The sequence below is a fragment of the Papio anubis genome, chromosome 5 (assembly GCF_008728515.1).
Source record: "Papio anubis isolate 15944 chromosome 5, Panubis1.0, whole genome shotgun sequence".
Taxonomy (NCBI): Eukaryota; Metazoa; Chordata; class Mammalia; order Primates; family Cercopithecidae; genus Papio; species Papio anubis.
The window spans coordinates 124436214-124452106 of NC_044980.1; the positions used below are offsets into that span (position 1 = coordinate 124436214).

General features: G+C 36.6%; 2 protein-coding genes across 6 annotated transcripts in view; both read right to left on the bottom strand.

Moving 5' to 3' along the window:
* Positions 1-106, bottom strand: part of RAPGEF6 (Rap guanine nucleotide exchange factor 6) — a 211261-nt gene extending 211155 nt beyond the window's left edge. The window contains exon 1 of the mRNA XM_031666770.1: positions 5-106. The gene's annotated coding sequence lies outside the window, so the exon portion shown is untranslated. The remainder of the gene's footprint in view (positions 1-4) is intronic.
* The window catches only part of FNIP1 (folliculin interacting protein 1), a 133882-nt gene continuing 117999 nt past the window's right edge, over positions 11-15893 (bottom strand). For 4 of the 5 annotated variants that reach the window (XM_021940200.1, XM_021940201.1, XM_021940197.1 and 1 more), the window contains 3 exons: positions 15096-15293; positions 10382-10497; positions 5015-8065 (listed from right to left, as the gene is read on the bottom strand). In XM_021940200.1, the coding sequence (XP_021795892.1) occupies positions 7987-8065; positions 10382-10497; positions 15096-15293 (393 nt within the window). In that variant the 3' untranslated portion in view covers positions 5015-7986. Of the gene's footprint in view, positions 124-1292; positions 1369-5014; positions 8066-10381; positions 10498-15095; positions 15294-15893 lie in introns of those variants that run through there. The other variant, XM_021940199.2, reaches the window with a different exon arrangement.

Sequence of the window (15893 nt, forward strand, 5' to 3'; positions counted from 1 at the left end):
TTACCAGGGAAGTGTGGCATAGCCATTGTAGAAATAAAGTAATCGTGGAAAAATCACAGGATGTTGCAGACGATCTGTTTTCCCCATCATTTTTGGTACAAATATAACCTCTCAAAGGTCTGCCTAGGATCACAAACAAAAGTTATCCCTTCCGTTCTTCAAGGATCATTTTTCAGAGTCACATCAATATTTTGAAAGAGGGAAAAGGAACTATAAAGCATGATCACCACGAACTTGAACTTTAGGGGCAAATAGACCTAGAATTTGTGTCTCTAATATTAGACCTCTTCTAGTTAAGTGACTTGAAGTTATTTAACATCTTAATTTTCCTATGTTAAATGGGAATATAGTAAAGGGCCTGTTGTTTCAGAATTTTCTTAAGATTACGTGAGAAATTTCACATGAAGCACTTAGTATGTTGCCTGCACAATCTAAGCACTCTTTATTATTTCCATGATTTCGCCTCTGGGAAGTGATTTTTTTTTTTTTTTTTTTTTGAGACAGAGTTTTGCTCTTGTTGCCCAGGCTGGAGGGCAATGGCGTGACCTCAGCCCACTGCAACGTCCCTTGAACTACTTGGGAGTTCAAGGGATTCTCCTGCCTCAGCCTCCCGAGTAGCTGAGATTACAGACGCCCACCACCACACCCGGCTAATTTTTGTATTTTTAGTAGAAACGGTGATTCACCCATTTTAACCATGTTGGCCAGGCTGGTCTTGAACTCCTGATCTCAAATGATCCACTCAATTTGGCCTCCTAAAGTGCTGGGATTATAGGCGTGAGTCCCTGCTCCCGGCCTGGGAAGTAATTCCTCTAAAGTAGAAATTCAACTTTGAATAATTGAGTAGATTTTTTTAGTATAGTTTTTTTCACTTACAACAATCCCAAAACACATTTAAGTTTTTGTGAGGATGTGGAGCAAGAGGAACTCTCTCAAACTGCTAGTTAAGTGCAAGTTGGGAAGTCACTTTTGGCAAAAAAAAGTAATAAAGCTGAAGCATAACACACCTTATGATAGCAAGTCCTTTCCTTGATATATGCCCTATAGCAGCAGTCCCCAACGTTTTACGGCACCAGGGACTGGTTTTGTGAAAGACAAACTTTCTGTGGGGGTTGGGGGAGGGTTTCAGTATGGAACTGTTCCAACTCAGATCATCAGGCATTAGATTCTCATAAGGAGCATGCAGCCTAGAACCCTCACATGTGCAGTTCATGATAGGGTTCCTGCTCCTAGAGAATCTAATACCCCTGATGATCTGACAGGTGGAGCTCAGGCAGTTAATGCTTGCTTACCTCCTGCTGTGTGGCTGCTTCCTAACAGGCCATGGACCAGTACCAGTCTTCAGCCTGGGGACTGGGGACCCCTGCCCTATTAACAGAAAAGATGGAGAAAAATGTTCATTATTCATAGAAGCCAAAAACTGGAAATAACCCAAATATCCATCAATACTAGAAGGGATAAATTGTAAAATATTCATCTACAATGGCACATAGCTACATAGCACATAGTGATGATTCTCCAACATAATGTTGAGAGAAAAAAAGCAAAACAAAATACAGAGTATGATTACACACACAGAGTTTAAACATAAGCAAAACTAGGTCTTTCAGGGATGCATATACAGAGGTAAAATAATAAAGAGAAAGCAAGGAAATGAAGTCAGAGTGGTAGTTACGAAAGTGAGATGGTAGAGAATTATGGTCAGGATAGGGCACATGGAGGAGGGGGCTTCTGGACTGCTGAAAATGATCTACTTATTGACCTTAGTGATGGTTATATGAGTATATATTTACTCTGTTTTCTGTATATATTTCACAAGAGAAAGTATGCAAAAATAATTGGGTTTTGTCATTAGACAGCAGTAGTAAAAACTACATTAATATACATGGTGACTATCCGTAACTAAATTTAAGTATACATTTTCAAAATCTATCTTGTCCTTTACTATCTTGTATTATATTGTTATATACAGAGAAAAGTGAGGAGAGACAGTGAAGTTCTAATAGCTATTTTCAGACAAAAGGCAACCTCCAGGGCAGGATTCACCAGCATTAACTTGTATCTGAAAGAAAAATATAATGGTCTGAATGCAAGTAATTTATTAAATTGTGGGAAAATAAGGACTTTTTAATTGGCTTAACTATTTATGTTTACTTACTACTACCTGACAGCACATTACATATGAGTAACATGTATATATAATTTTTTTGGTCTATCCTCTCCACAAAAAGGAAAATATGTAAACTCTATGAAAACAGAAATAATGTATTATTTACTGGCATATCCCTAGTATCCAAACCTATGCCTAGCACATAATAGGTGTTGAATAAATATTTGCTGAATGACCAAAGAGAACTAAGGACTAACTTATTAAGAGGGCATTTTGCTATTAGAAAGAGAGGTACTTGAATATCATGAACCTGCTCAAGAGTGAAATATATATATATATATATATTTTTTGAAGAGAGGTACTTGATTGCTCTCCAGTGACAAAGATCATCTCTGGTTACATAGCTGTTGCATTGCAAAACTGAATGCTCAATAAATAGATGTAATCATATATCCATCTTTCCAGAATAACTGCAAACCAACAAAAACGGGGTAAAGAGCTCTGGTTTTAACAGTACCTGAAATGAAGTAACGAATTGAGATTTGGAGTATGCTAGAGATTGAGTCACTACTACGGACAAATAAGAGCTTTTACTGACTAAAATCCAGGTCAGTTTTATTGAATCAGAATCTCTAGGAGTGGGGGTCTAGGAACTCTTATTTTTCAAAAGCTACCCCAGGTGCTTCCAATATGCAACCAAGTTTGAGAACCACTTTTAAACTATAATAATTGTGATTCTAAACTAGTCTGATCCATTTTTAACCCCAGTCATTGTACCATACTAAAGGACATTGACTTGTGAGTGCTAGACCAAATATGCCCAAGAATGGTATCACAAGATTCTTATGAAAATAATACCTTCCCTGTACTTACATATTTATCAACAGTTTCATCCTTCCCCTTGAGACAATGTAGGAAAGCAATACTGCCTTTATCATTATTTGAATTTGTGCACTGAGGTAAATATAAGGACTGTCCTGATTAAGATAGCCACTTGAAAAGGAAGGAAGCTCAAGCCTCTTTAACTTAATACTCTCCTTAGAGGAAAATGCAGGTTTATTTGTGGGATGTTTAAGAAGACTGTTTAACCCAGATAGAGGTGTCTGCAATCTGATGAAGGGATCAGTCTAGATTCAGGTTCACCAGAAACAAAGTTAGTGTTAAAAGAAAGATAAGGAGAACTAGTCACCTGAGTATTGGAAGAGAGAGGGTAACTGAGCACATGCTTTAAGACCAAAGGACACTAAAGTTCTCCTGACAAATAATGGGTGGGAACATATTCTGTTCTGGACTGCTTGTATTTTTGGCGGGGGGTTGGGGGTGGGGGAGGGCAGGAAGGGGAAGTCTCAACTAATCTTAAATTTAGAGCAAACAGGGCAAAGCCCAGCATGCAGTATGGAATAAAAACAGGAAGCACTACACTCCTCTATGTCCCCCATTTCTATCTGCCTAAGCTGTTCCCACTCACAGCTACAATTTTCCAGCCCCACCTTGCACCTTCAGCTCAGGTTTGGTCCTACTTGCCACCCTACCCCACCTTTCATATTGGCAAAGACAAATGAAGAAATCCCGGATATCTTTACGATACAGCTGTCACCACATAGTAGTTGAGAAAACATTCTGGTCTGAGAGACAAGATGAACACACAGGAAAGACTGTGAGTTCAGAAAATCACATTAAAGTCTCTGTATTTCCTTTTCTCATTAGCAAAAATCTTCACAAATGTTACCAGTTTTAAACCTTTAAAATAGCTGACAGCTGTTTCCCAAATACTTGGGACTTCTCTGCTTTGAAACAGTTCACTTATTCTCTTTGGTTAAATGTAAGAGTGATAATATGTAATATTATATGAAAACAGGTACATCAAAAAGCCCCTGGTCTAGTCCCGCCCCCAGGACTAACTCTGCCCAGATCAACCTAGCCTGAGCAAGACAGCTTACCAATAAGCCTACTCACTGATGAGTCACTGCTATAGAGCAAGCACAAAGCTGACTTCCCTACAATACAGATGAAGACAATAGACTTGCTCAGTTACTTGTAAATCAGTGAACGAAGAGGATTAAAACCCAAACTAATCAGCCAATTTTTTGTAAAGTATAGTAATTTGTATTGAATACAATGTTCTTTTTTATTTGAGACAAAGTTTTGCTCTTGTTGCCCAGGCTGGAATGCAGTGGCACGATCTCAGCTCACTGCAACCTCTAGAGGCTGAGGCAGGAAAGAAGCAACTCTCCTGCCTCAGCCTCCGGGGTAGCTGGGATTACAGGTGTCTGCCACCATGCCAGGTTAATTTTTGTATTTTTAGTAGAGATGGGGTTTCACCAGGTTTGTCAGGCTGGTCTCAAACTCCTCACTTTAGGTGATCTGCCCACCTCAGCCTCCCAAAGTGCTGGGATTACAGGCATTAGCCACCGCACCTGGCCTGTATTGAATACAATTTTCTTAACATTACATAACTTCTAGGTTTTAGATTGTTGGGTTGTTTGCTTTCATAAAAGCATTTAAAGAACTTTTCAATTTGTCACTGTAAGAAGATACTCTTACATTTTCTGTTACTATGTTTTTATTCATAAGAACATATGTTAAAAATTCTCACAACAGTAGGTGTGGGGGGGGCCCACAGGAGGAAGGCTGGACAGATTATCTGGTAAAAGTAGCAGCCAAAAATTATTTAGCATTTGGAGTATGCCAGCACTGAGCTAAATCCTTAACATTCATTATTTCATTTGATTCTCACAACCACCTCATGAGGTAGATTCTATTAAATTACCAATATGGAAATACCAATGGGGAAAGGTCACATCCTTAGAAGTGTCAAACTTTGGACAAGAATCTAGGTGGTCTGACATCAGTCCATAATGTTACGTATACCTTAATATATGAAAGAAAGACCAACACCATCCATCAAATTGACATGTGTATTTATTGCACAAATATCCCCTAGAACTGGGAAGTTATTATAATACAAGTGTACATTTGAGAAATGTATACAGAACAAGAAACAACTATGTACATTTTACATATCCAACATCTAAGTAACTTAGAAAAAGCAAACAATCTCATAAGACATCTACCAGAAGTAGGCATTATGTAAAACCTGTTTAAGTGATCATCCCCAGAGTATGCCAATTGGAACAAAACAAAATCTGTACTAGTATGTTTTTATTGCACTTAACATTTTCAAACTCAAAATTAAGACATATTAATAAAAGCCAGAAATATTTAAAATCAAACCAATTAGTTTATATACAAGAAAAAATTAGTTTTAATTCTACAATGTAAAAGATCCCTTTTTTATTTCCTGTTTCAATAAACAGGGTTTTTTTTTTTTGATATGTAACAACTGTCTGTACCATAACTTGTAAAAATTATTTCCAACAAGCCAAAACTCTTTTCACATTCATCATAATGACTACACTTCAAAGTAGCAGCAGCTCATTCCTTGGGCTTTGCGTAAGGAAAGAATGACTATGATGAAGGTAATAGAAATTATAGAGGGATTAGATTATAAAACTCAGGAATGGGAGGGAGGGGGAGGAAAAAAACAGTAACTCACGAATCCTATAAGGATTAATGATTCTTTAAGAAACTATAGGTCATTTCCTTCCCAGCAAAGCTTAGCTTTATGAACAACAGTAGCATGAGCCACCCACTTATTGAGGACTAGAATTTCTAAATGGTTATTAAACATTTTAAATAAAGAATAGTTTGATGGTTAAGGAAACACCCAGACATTATCCAACTGCTACATAGAGCTACAATAAAAAATAATAATGTACAAGGCTGGGCACAGTGGCTCACACCTGTAATCCCAGTACTTTGGGAGGTCGAGGCAGGTGGATCACTTGAGATCGGGAGTTCAAGACCAGCCTGACCAACATGGTGAAATCTCATCTCTACTAAAAATACAAAATTAGCTGGGCGTGGTGGCACACACTTATAATCCCAGCTACTTGGGAGGCTGAGGCAGGAGAATCACTCGAACCTGGAAGGCAGAGGTTGTAGTGAGCTGAGATCGCACCGTTGCCCTCCAGCTTGGGCAACAAGAGTGAAACTCCGTCTCAAAAAAAAAAAAAAAAGGTACAATGACCCGCAAATGTATGAACTTTTTAATATTCTGAATTCTGCCAAAAGGATTGACTCATAGAATTCCAAAATTAGACAACTGGATAATTTTGCTAATGTACAGAATAAGAAAATTAAGCCAAAGAAAATATATCCACAAACACTCCTTGGCAGCAAGTCATCCATGGGAGACTCAGGTAATAACTGGGACTAGGTAAAAGGTCATGGGCCAAACAGATCGCAGACCCACCAATTTCAGGTTTACATTCCATTAAAACAACCATTTCTTCTTTGTCTAGTTGGAGGTCTCTTGAATACATACAGAGCAAGGCAAAATGTGACCCAATGCTGTAAATTCAAGGTCAAAGACAACTTTCCATTATCTATTGAAAATTTAAACAGCAAGAATGGATGTGTTATATAGTAAATATATTTAATAACTGAACAAGTGGTTTTCTTTTTTTAATCAATGATGAAATTATGATGAAAATAGTCAATGAAAGCAGAAACCAACTTTACTACTAGCATTAAAAGTCTCTTAGACCAGATAAGCTATAAACTATAATGTAGTATTCAAGTAAACTGAGGTAGTAGAGAGTATTGAAAACTTTATCCACCCACCTTTCTATTTACATTACTTACAAGAGTTTGGTTCCGTATTAGCCTTTCTTACAAGCAACATTCTATAGTATGTACAAAGGCAACAATTGAGAAGTGAAAATCTTTGAAAAAAAATGCGCTTTTGGAAGGGAGGGGCTCTTAGAAAAAAAAAGAATAATTTTAAGAGTTATGAGTTCTATTAGTGTAAATTGAGTATTATTAAGCAGTGAAACAAATATTCAGCTCCTATGGGTTCATGAGGGCTGATACCAAAAGCAAGGGCCTTGGCTACCTGAGCACTTTTAAAGAATATAGTATTGTTTTTGCCAATGCTTTGGTGCAATTTTTAATCCTAATTTTCATTTATGTTAAATTAGTGAATATGCAAATATTAATATTTGTAAGAATAGCTCATACTTACAAACAAATGATATAAAGTAGTATTCTCATTTTGGGAATCTCAGCCTTAAAAAAAAAAGGTTGGCTTTACTTATATTTTAGAGTGCGTGAAACAGAAAAATCACCCATAAGTAACATTTCAGCATTATAGACAATACTAGTTGAAAATATATATTTTTTAAAGGCATGTTTACCAATCTTGTATTTCTACCTCTGCTTTTTTAAAAAAATAGGTACATATGTACACTTGGGTGGATAACATAACACATTTACACTCAATTATTCTGAGTTTGTTATAATTAATAGGTTGTTTAAAATACTTATTTTGAGAAATAACCAGAAATTAGCTGTTTTGAATTGCAAAACTAACAAACAATCAAGGTTTTATAGATCTCTGTACCTTAGAAATTAAAAATTAAAAACTAATGAAATAGCTATTTCTGAGCCATTAAATCATGAGACATTGTTGCTATTTATGAGTTGTGACAACACTGCAGTGATCACATGAAACTCTTGATAATATTCATTTTGTAGAAATTTCTACCATACACTTTGGCTCTTTCAAATGCTTCAAAATTATTGTTGCTTTAATTTCATTTGTTTAAAAATCTACCACCACCCAAAAGTCCAGTCAAAAAGAAAAAGCCATCTGACATACACAGAATACACAATGCTACGCAGGATACCCTGGTGACTGACTCTGATTCAGATGGAAGTCTAAAAGGGAAAAAGAATCTCCATAAATGCATGTTGTGTCTGCTTCCTTGGTTTCTACTTATTTTCCCACCAATTTCTAACAATCTTTAGGTATATTAAAGGAGTATTTGTGCAACATATGGAGAGTGAGTGCTTGCTACAGCAGCCAGAAGTGGAAGATCACTGGATTCAATCCTGAAATAAAGGGGAAAAAAAATTCAGTTTTGATTTTCTGTACCGAGGACATGAACTCTACAGGCAATAATTACCACCTGTAAGGTCACTATACCTCAACAGTTAAGAAGCTAGGCCACTCTGGCCAAAATGAAAAATTTTCAGTAAATAAATCACAGAACTACAGATATGAGTAACGTCGTGGTAAATGTAGGAAAGTGTCTCAATGACATGCTGATGGAACATGAATTTGGGCAAGGCACAATGACTAACAACTACAATCTAGTGTAATAACAGCTGGGTGCGGTGACTCATGCCTGTAATCCCAACACTTTGGGAGGCCTAAGTGGGAGGATTGCTAAGCCCAGGAGTTCAAGACCAACTTAAGCAAGATAATGGCAAGATATTGAGACCCTATCTCCATGAAAAAATTTTAAAAACCAGCTGGGCATGGTGGTGTGTGCCCATGGTACCAGCTACTCTAGAAGCTGAGGCAGAAGGATCTCTTGAGCCCGGGAGGTTGAGGCTGAAGTCAACCATGTACCAACAGCACGACGACAAAGCAAGATCCTGTCTCAAAAAAAAAAAAAAACAAAAAACAAAAAACAGTAATAGTGTGTACCCAGATTGTTTTAGATTCAGATGTTTCTATAATAAGATGTATTGGAAGTAATGGGAGCTACTTCAAAATACATCCTACCACAAATTTACAGGAATAGAAAAATAGCCAATCAACATAGAAAATATTATGGTTAGAGAAACGTGAATAAAATCAGATGCCATTTTTTAGCTAGTAGCTTGGCAAAGATCAAATTTGGTTACAGCCAGTAGTGAGAACAGCGCCTCTTACTGTTTGTGGGAATTCATATTGAAACTTTCTGGAGAGTATTCAGTATAATCTATCAAACTATCTATCAATACAGGCCCTTTAACCAAAAATTCTATTTCAAGGAATTTATCCTACAAATGTCAGAGATTTATATTCAGTCTAGCATTGGTTTATAGTAGCAAAAAACTAAAAATAATCTAAATTCCAACATTAATGGAATGCTAGACAGCCATTAGGAAGAATGAGATTATTATGTGCTTATATGAACATTCAAGATATAGGAAAAGGAAAGTTGTACAAGCACACAAGAGTATAAGTCGTTAGATTTTTAAATAATATTCATTTAAAAATTCTATAAAACAATCTGTTAACAGTGTTTGAGTAGGGGTTGGAAGTTGGGGAAAGAAGACAATGACACTTTTCATTGTATGTCAAAATGCACTGTAAATTTTGGTTATATGTATGTTACTTTTTAAAACTTGTCTTAAATATTTTTACATAAAGGCATTAAACACACACCTTACTCCCCAGAAAAACAACATTATATCCTGTTAATTGATTTTCCAAATACTGGAGAACAATTCTCTCTGTATAACTCAAGTCAAAATCATCAGGACTGGACCAACAGTGTGGTACTACAGAATATAAATAGGGTCTAAAGGAAAAAAGATATAGAGTCATTCAAATCCCTAATTAGTCCTACCAGTGTGTGTGACATCTGGCATGTTAACTTACAGAATCATCTGTTTCCAACCTGGATAACATTGCCTACACACTGCAGGATGATAACAAGAATTAAGAAATAACACTAGTAAAAAAATTTAATTTGGTTTCTGACATACAGTAGGTTCTCAGTGATACTGGTTTCTTTTCCCATCATAAAAGCAAAATTAGATAAAAGTTCTAGCTTGTTTTGCTTTCTTTAATGGCATTTCAAGAAATGATTCATATGAACCCACCTAAAGTGGCCAGAGAACCCAAGAAAAGTGACCACAGAACATAATGAAATAGGGCCATACTGTGCTCCCCCACCAACTTCCCATTCCTCCTTCAGTAAGCATTTTTGATAACTGTTTTCTACCAGAGAATAATGCAGAGTAGACAGACATAATATATAGTTAATGGGGAGGAAGGAGTAATATATGGATAACGTATTACCATCCTCAGACTTCTGTTACCTCAATCAGCTCATTTAGAAGGCAGGGCAGATACTTGGAATAATGAGTTTGCAACATATTTAATAAATAAAAATGAGTATGTACTTATTTTTCTCAGAAAAAAATTCAGATTTTAATTCATTCTGATTATATTCTCAACCGACTGTATATAATGGTACAAAGGATAATGCCTTTCAGGTTATTATATGGTACAGGGCAAACTAAATGATAACAGCCTCCAGCTTCTAATAGGAGAAGATACATAAAAGAAGAAAGGGCAATTCTGAGGAACATTCCTTGCACGATGACAGAGCAATGAAAGCAAAGCCAGAAAAGAAACGATTAACATACCCCAGAACCACTCCCAGCTCCTTGACATGAACACGCATCTGCCCCCTCAGGTATTCAGACAGCATTTTACTTTTGAAGTATAGCTCCTGCAACCGGTCTTCAAGATGCATTACACACTGTAGTTAGGGAGGAACCAAGAACCAGGTCAGAAAACAGTTTGCAACTCTCAGTCATGGCAAACTCCAAAACATAATGTTTTTGACAATTCTGTTTATTTATTTCAACATGAACTAAAATTTGGAGCACATTTTTAAAGTATGTAGTTTTAGCTAAAGAGGGAAGTGAACCTTTTTCTAGCTCATATCAAAGATTACCTTCTACAGCATCATTTTTTTTTAACTGTGCTAAAAATACACATACAATTTGCCCTTTTAACCATTGTTGTTTGTTTGTTTTTTGTTTTTGAGACAGAGTCTCGCTCTGTCACCCAGGCTCGAGTGCAATGGCATGCTCTCAGCTCACTGCAACGTCCACCTCCCGGGTTCAAGCGATTCTTCTGCCTCAGCCTCCTGAGTAGCTGGGACTACAGCCATGCACACCACACCCGGCTAATTTCTTTTGTATTTTTAATAGAGACAGGGTTTCACTACGTTGGCCAGGCTGGTCTCAAACTCCTGACCTCAGGTGATCCACCCACCTCAGCCTCCAAAGTGCTGGGATTACAAGTGTGAGCCACCGTGTCCAGCCCCAAAACCATTTTTAAGTATACTTCAGTGGCACTAAATACAGTCAAAATGTTGTGCAACCATCACTACTATCCATTCCAAAACTGCTTTCACTATGTTTTTATTCCAAATTTGATAAATGTAAAATTTTTACAAATTAATACTTTTCAAATGTATTTACACAGGAAAGGATGTATTCTCCTGTGGAGAATAAAAAACAGTTTGCAAAAGTTCATAAAGAATGCTATGTAGTTCCCCAATTTCTAAGCTGAAAGACTGAAAATTAAAACACATCTGGGCATTGTGGTTCACACTTGTAATCACAACACTCTGGGAGGTGGAAGCAGGAGGATCATCTGAGGGCAGGAGTTCGAGACCAACCTGGACAACATAGTGAGACTCTGTCTATACAAAAAAAAAAAAAAAAAAAGAATTAGCCGAGCATGGTGATATGTGCCTGTAGTCTTAGCTACTCAGGAGGTTAAGGCAGGAGGACTGCTTGAGCCCAGGGTTTTGAGGGTGCATTGAGCCATGACTACTACTGCAATTCAGCCTGGGCGACAAAAGTTAAAAAAAAAAACAACAAAAACCTAAAACACATACATTTTGTTTAATGTCAATTAACTTGTTCAATTTACTAAAATAGGTGATTTATCATGTGAATTGATGCTAAACATATTTGAGGAAAAAAACAGAAGTTTCAGGCGCTAAACATTAAATTCTTGCAAAGTGTTCCTTTCCAATGAAAATCAGCTATTAAAAGCTCCTAATAAAAATCCACTTTATTACTGGAAAAACACAACCAAATGGTTGTGGTTTTATAGCGTATGTTTTTTTCACAATGCTTTAGGCTGATAACGCCATAAGAAAATTTCAACTGCAAAATATATGTAGATATAAAATATGTAATATAATTTACTATATTAACCACTTCACAGTATATAATTTCATAGTCCTAAGAGCATTCAGTGTTGTGCAACCATCATCACCATTCATTTCAAGAACATTTCATCATCTCAAAAACTCTGTACTCATTAAACAATAACTCCTTATTCTCTTTTTTCCCGCAGCTCCTGGTAACCACTATTTTAGTTTCAGTCTCTATGAATCTGCCTATTTGTGGTACCTCATATAAGTGGAATCATACAATATTTGTCCTTTTGTGTCTAGTTTATTTCGCTTAGCATAATGCTTATGAGGTTCATCCATGTTGTAGCATGTATTAGAATTTCAGCCCTTTTCATGGCTGAGTAAATATTGCATTACATGTATTATACCAAATTTTGTTTATCCATTCATTTGCTGATGGACGCTTGGGTTATTTCTAACGTTTGGCTATTGAGAATAATGTTTCTATGAGCAACAGTATACTGCCTGAATCCCTGGTTTTAATTGTTTTTAGTATAAACACAGAAGTGGAATTAACAGATCATATGGTAATACAATGTTAAACTTTTTGAGGAACAGCCAAACTTTTCCCACAGCTCCCGCACCACTTTACATTACCATCAACAATGCATGAGGGTTCCAACGTCGCCACATCTTGGTCAATACTTACTATTTGTTGTGAATTCTTTTTATCATAGTCATCCTTACAGGTATTGAATGGCAGCTCACTGTGGTTTTATTTGCATTTCCCTAATGCCTAATGATGTTGCGCATATTTTCATGTGCTTATTGGCCATTTGTATATTTTCTTTGGCAAAATGTCTATTCAAGACCTTTGCCATTTTTTAATTCAATTGTTTGCTTTCTGTTGAGTTGTAGGAGTTATTTATATATTCTGAGTATCAATCCCTTTTGAGATATATGATTTGCAAATATTTTCTATTTTATAGGTTGTCTTTTCACTCTGTGATAGCTAATAAAAGTTTTTAATTTCATGAAGTCCAATGTATCTATTTTTTTACTTTTGTTATCTATGCTTTTGGTTTCAAATTCAAGAAGTCACTGCCATATCCAATGTCAAAAAGATTATCCCCCAGGTTTTCTTGTAAGTTTTATAGTTTTAGCTCTTAAATCTTTGATCCATTTGGAGTTCATTTCTGTATATGGCATAATTCTTTTGCATGTGGCTATCCAGTTTTCCCAGCATCTTTTGTTGAAAAGACTCCTTTCCCTGTTTAATGGTCTTGGCACCTTTGTTGAAAATTAATTAAACTTACATGTGAGGGTTAACTTTTAGGATCTCCATTCTGCTTCACTGGTCTGTATGCCTGTCCTTATGCCAGTAGCACAATGTTTTGATTACTGTAGCTTTGTAGTAAGTTTTCAAATCAAGAAATGTGAAATCTACCAACACTGTTGTTTTTCAAGATTGTTTTATCTCTTTGGGGTCTCTTGAGATTCTTAATGTATTTTAAGATGGGTTTTTCTATCTCTGCAAAAAATATCAATTGGATTTTGATAGGGATTACATTTAATCTGTAGATAACTTTGAATAGTAATGGCATCCTAATAATACTAATTCTTTCAATCCAAGAGGATGGGAAGTGCTTTCATTTACATATGTCCTTAATTTCTATCAATAATGTTTTGTACCTTATAGTGTACAAGTGAGTCTTTTGTCTCCCTAAATTTATTCCTAAGTAATTTATTCTTTTTGGTGCTATTGTAAGTGGAATTGTTTTCTTAATTTCCTTTTCAGAGTGTTCATTGTTCAAATAAGTATACATAAATGCAACTTATTTTTATGTGTTTTGTATTATGCAAATCTGCTTAATTTGCTTATTAGCTCTACCAGTTTTTTGTGGAATCTTTATGTTTTCTATGTACGAGAAAATCATGTCATCTGCAAACAGAGATAATTTAATTTCCTCTTTTCCAATTTTGAAGTCTTTTGTATTTTTCTTGCCTGATTGCTCTGGCTAGAAACTCTCAGTAGCATGTTGAACAGAAGTAGTCAAAGTGGGTATCATTGTCTTTTTCCTAATCTTAGGGAAATATTTTCAGTCTTCCACCACTTAGTGTGATGCTGGCTATGGGTTTGTCATAGATATCCTTTATCATCTTGAACTACAGAGCTTTTTAACTATGCTATGTTATAGTTCTCCTAATGAGTGAAAGAAAGAACCTCGAAAGTTAGAAATGGGGTCTTTTACTAGTAAGAGGTTACCAGTATTACAAAGAGATCAGTAAAAGTCCTGACATGACAATGAGGATCCAGAATGTACTGGCATTCTACACAAAGTTGGGACATGTTGCATGACTATACTACACATGATCAAAAATTTTGGCTGCTGAAATCAGAACATACAGACATGTACACATCCCCTTCTGTCTTAGCTTGGGCTGCCATAACAAAGTATCATAGACTGTGTGGATTAAAAAAAAACAAAAAAACAGATATATAGCTGGGCATGGTGGCTCATGCCTGTAATCTCAGCACTTTGGGAGGCTGGGGCAGAAGGAACACTTGAGCTCAGGAGTCTGAGACCAGTCTGGGCAATGGGGCAAAATGCCGTCTCTACTAAAAAAATACAAAATATTAGTCAGGCGTGGTAGCACGTGCCTGTAGTTCCTGCTACTCAGCAGGCTAAGGCAGGAGGATCACCTGAGCCCAAGAAGTCGAGGCTGCAAGGAGCCAAGATCGCACTGCTGAGCTCCAGCCCAGGTGATGGGATTAAGACACTGTCTCAAACAAACAAAAAACCCCAGATATTTATTTTCTCACAGTTCTGGAAGCTAGAAATACAAGACCAAGGTGCAAGCATGGTTGGGTTCTGGTAAGGGCTCTCTTCCTGCTGGCAGACAGTCGTTTTCTCACTGTGTCCTCACATGGTGGAGAGAGAACAAGCTTTCTCTCTCTTCCTCATCTTCTTAGGCCAGTAATACCATCATGAGCACCCCACCCTCAAGACCTCATCTTACCTTAGCTACCTCCCAAAGACCCTGTCTCCAAATACTGTCACACTGGGAATTAGGGCTTCAATATATGAGTTCAGGTAATGACACAAACATTCAGTCCCTAACAGCTTTTTTTCAGAAAAACAATGATGAAAGCTTTAAGCAGTGCTTAAAGTAATGCAAACGTCGTTACACATACTTACAAAATTTGGAGACAAGTTATGCTTATAAAGCTGAAGTGTGGAATGAAGCAGATTGGAAACAAGACTGGAAACCAATACTTCCTTTCCCAATTTATTATCTGTCACTCGTCTCTGGCTACTGGCCACTTGAACAGTCCATTTATCCATATCAGCTATAATACAGACAGCTTCTGCTATTGGTTCATCCAAAACTGGATGCTGGAAATAAAAGAATAATTCATCTTATGATTAGCAAATGAAATTTCCAAAAATAATGGTAATTCAGCAATGAAGGTTTACTAAACAAAAACAGAAAAAAAAATTAAACTTCAATATTTCAATATCTCCTTGACCAAGGAAAATAATTAACTCATTAACAAATACCCTGAGACATATTATAGATATCATCATAGATACTTTGTATTCATTACAAGGACTTTGTATTATTTAGTCCAGAACTTAACTTTCAACAGTCTTTTGATCATTCATTAATTTGACAAATGTATTCTCAACTATGTGCCAGGCAATTGAAAGAAAATGTTTTTTACCCTGAAAGAGACAAACATTTTATTTTATTTTATTTTGAGACAGTCTGGCTGTCGCCAGGTTGGAATGCAGTGGCGCGATCTCAGCTCACTGCAAGCTGCGCCTCACGGGTTCAAGTCATTCCCCGGCCTCAGCCTCCTGAGTAGCTGGGTCTACAGGCATGCACCACCATGCCTGACTAATTTTTTGTATTTTAGTAGAGACGGGGTTTCACCATGTTGGCCAGGATGGTCTCGATCTCCTGACCTTGTGATCCGCCCACCTCGGCCTCCC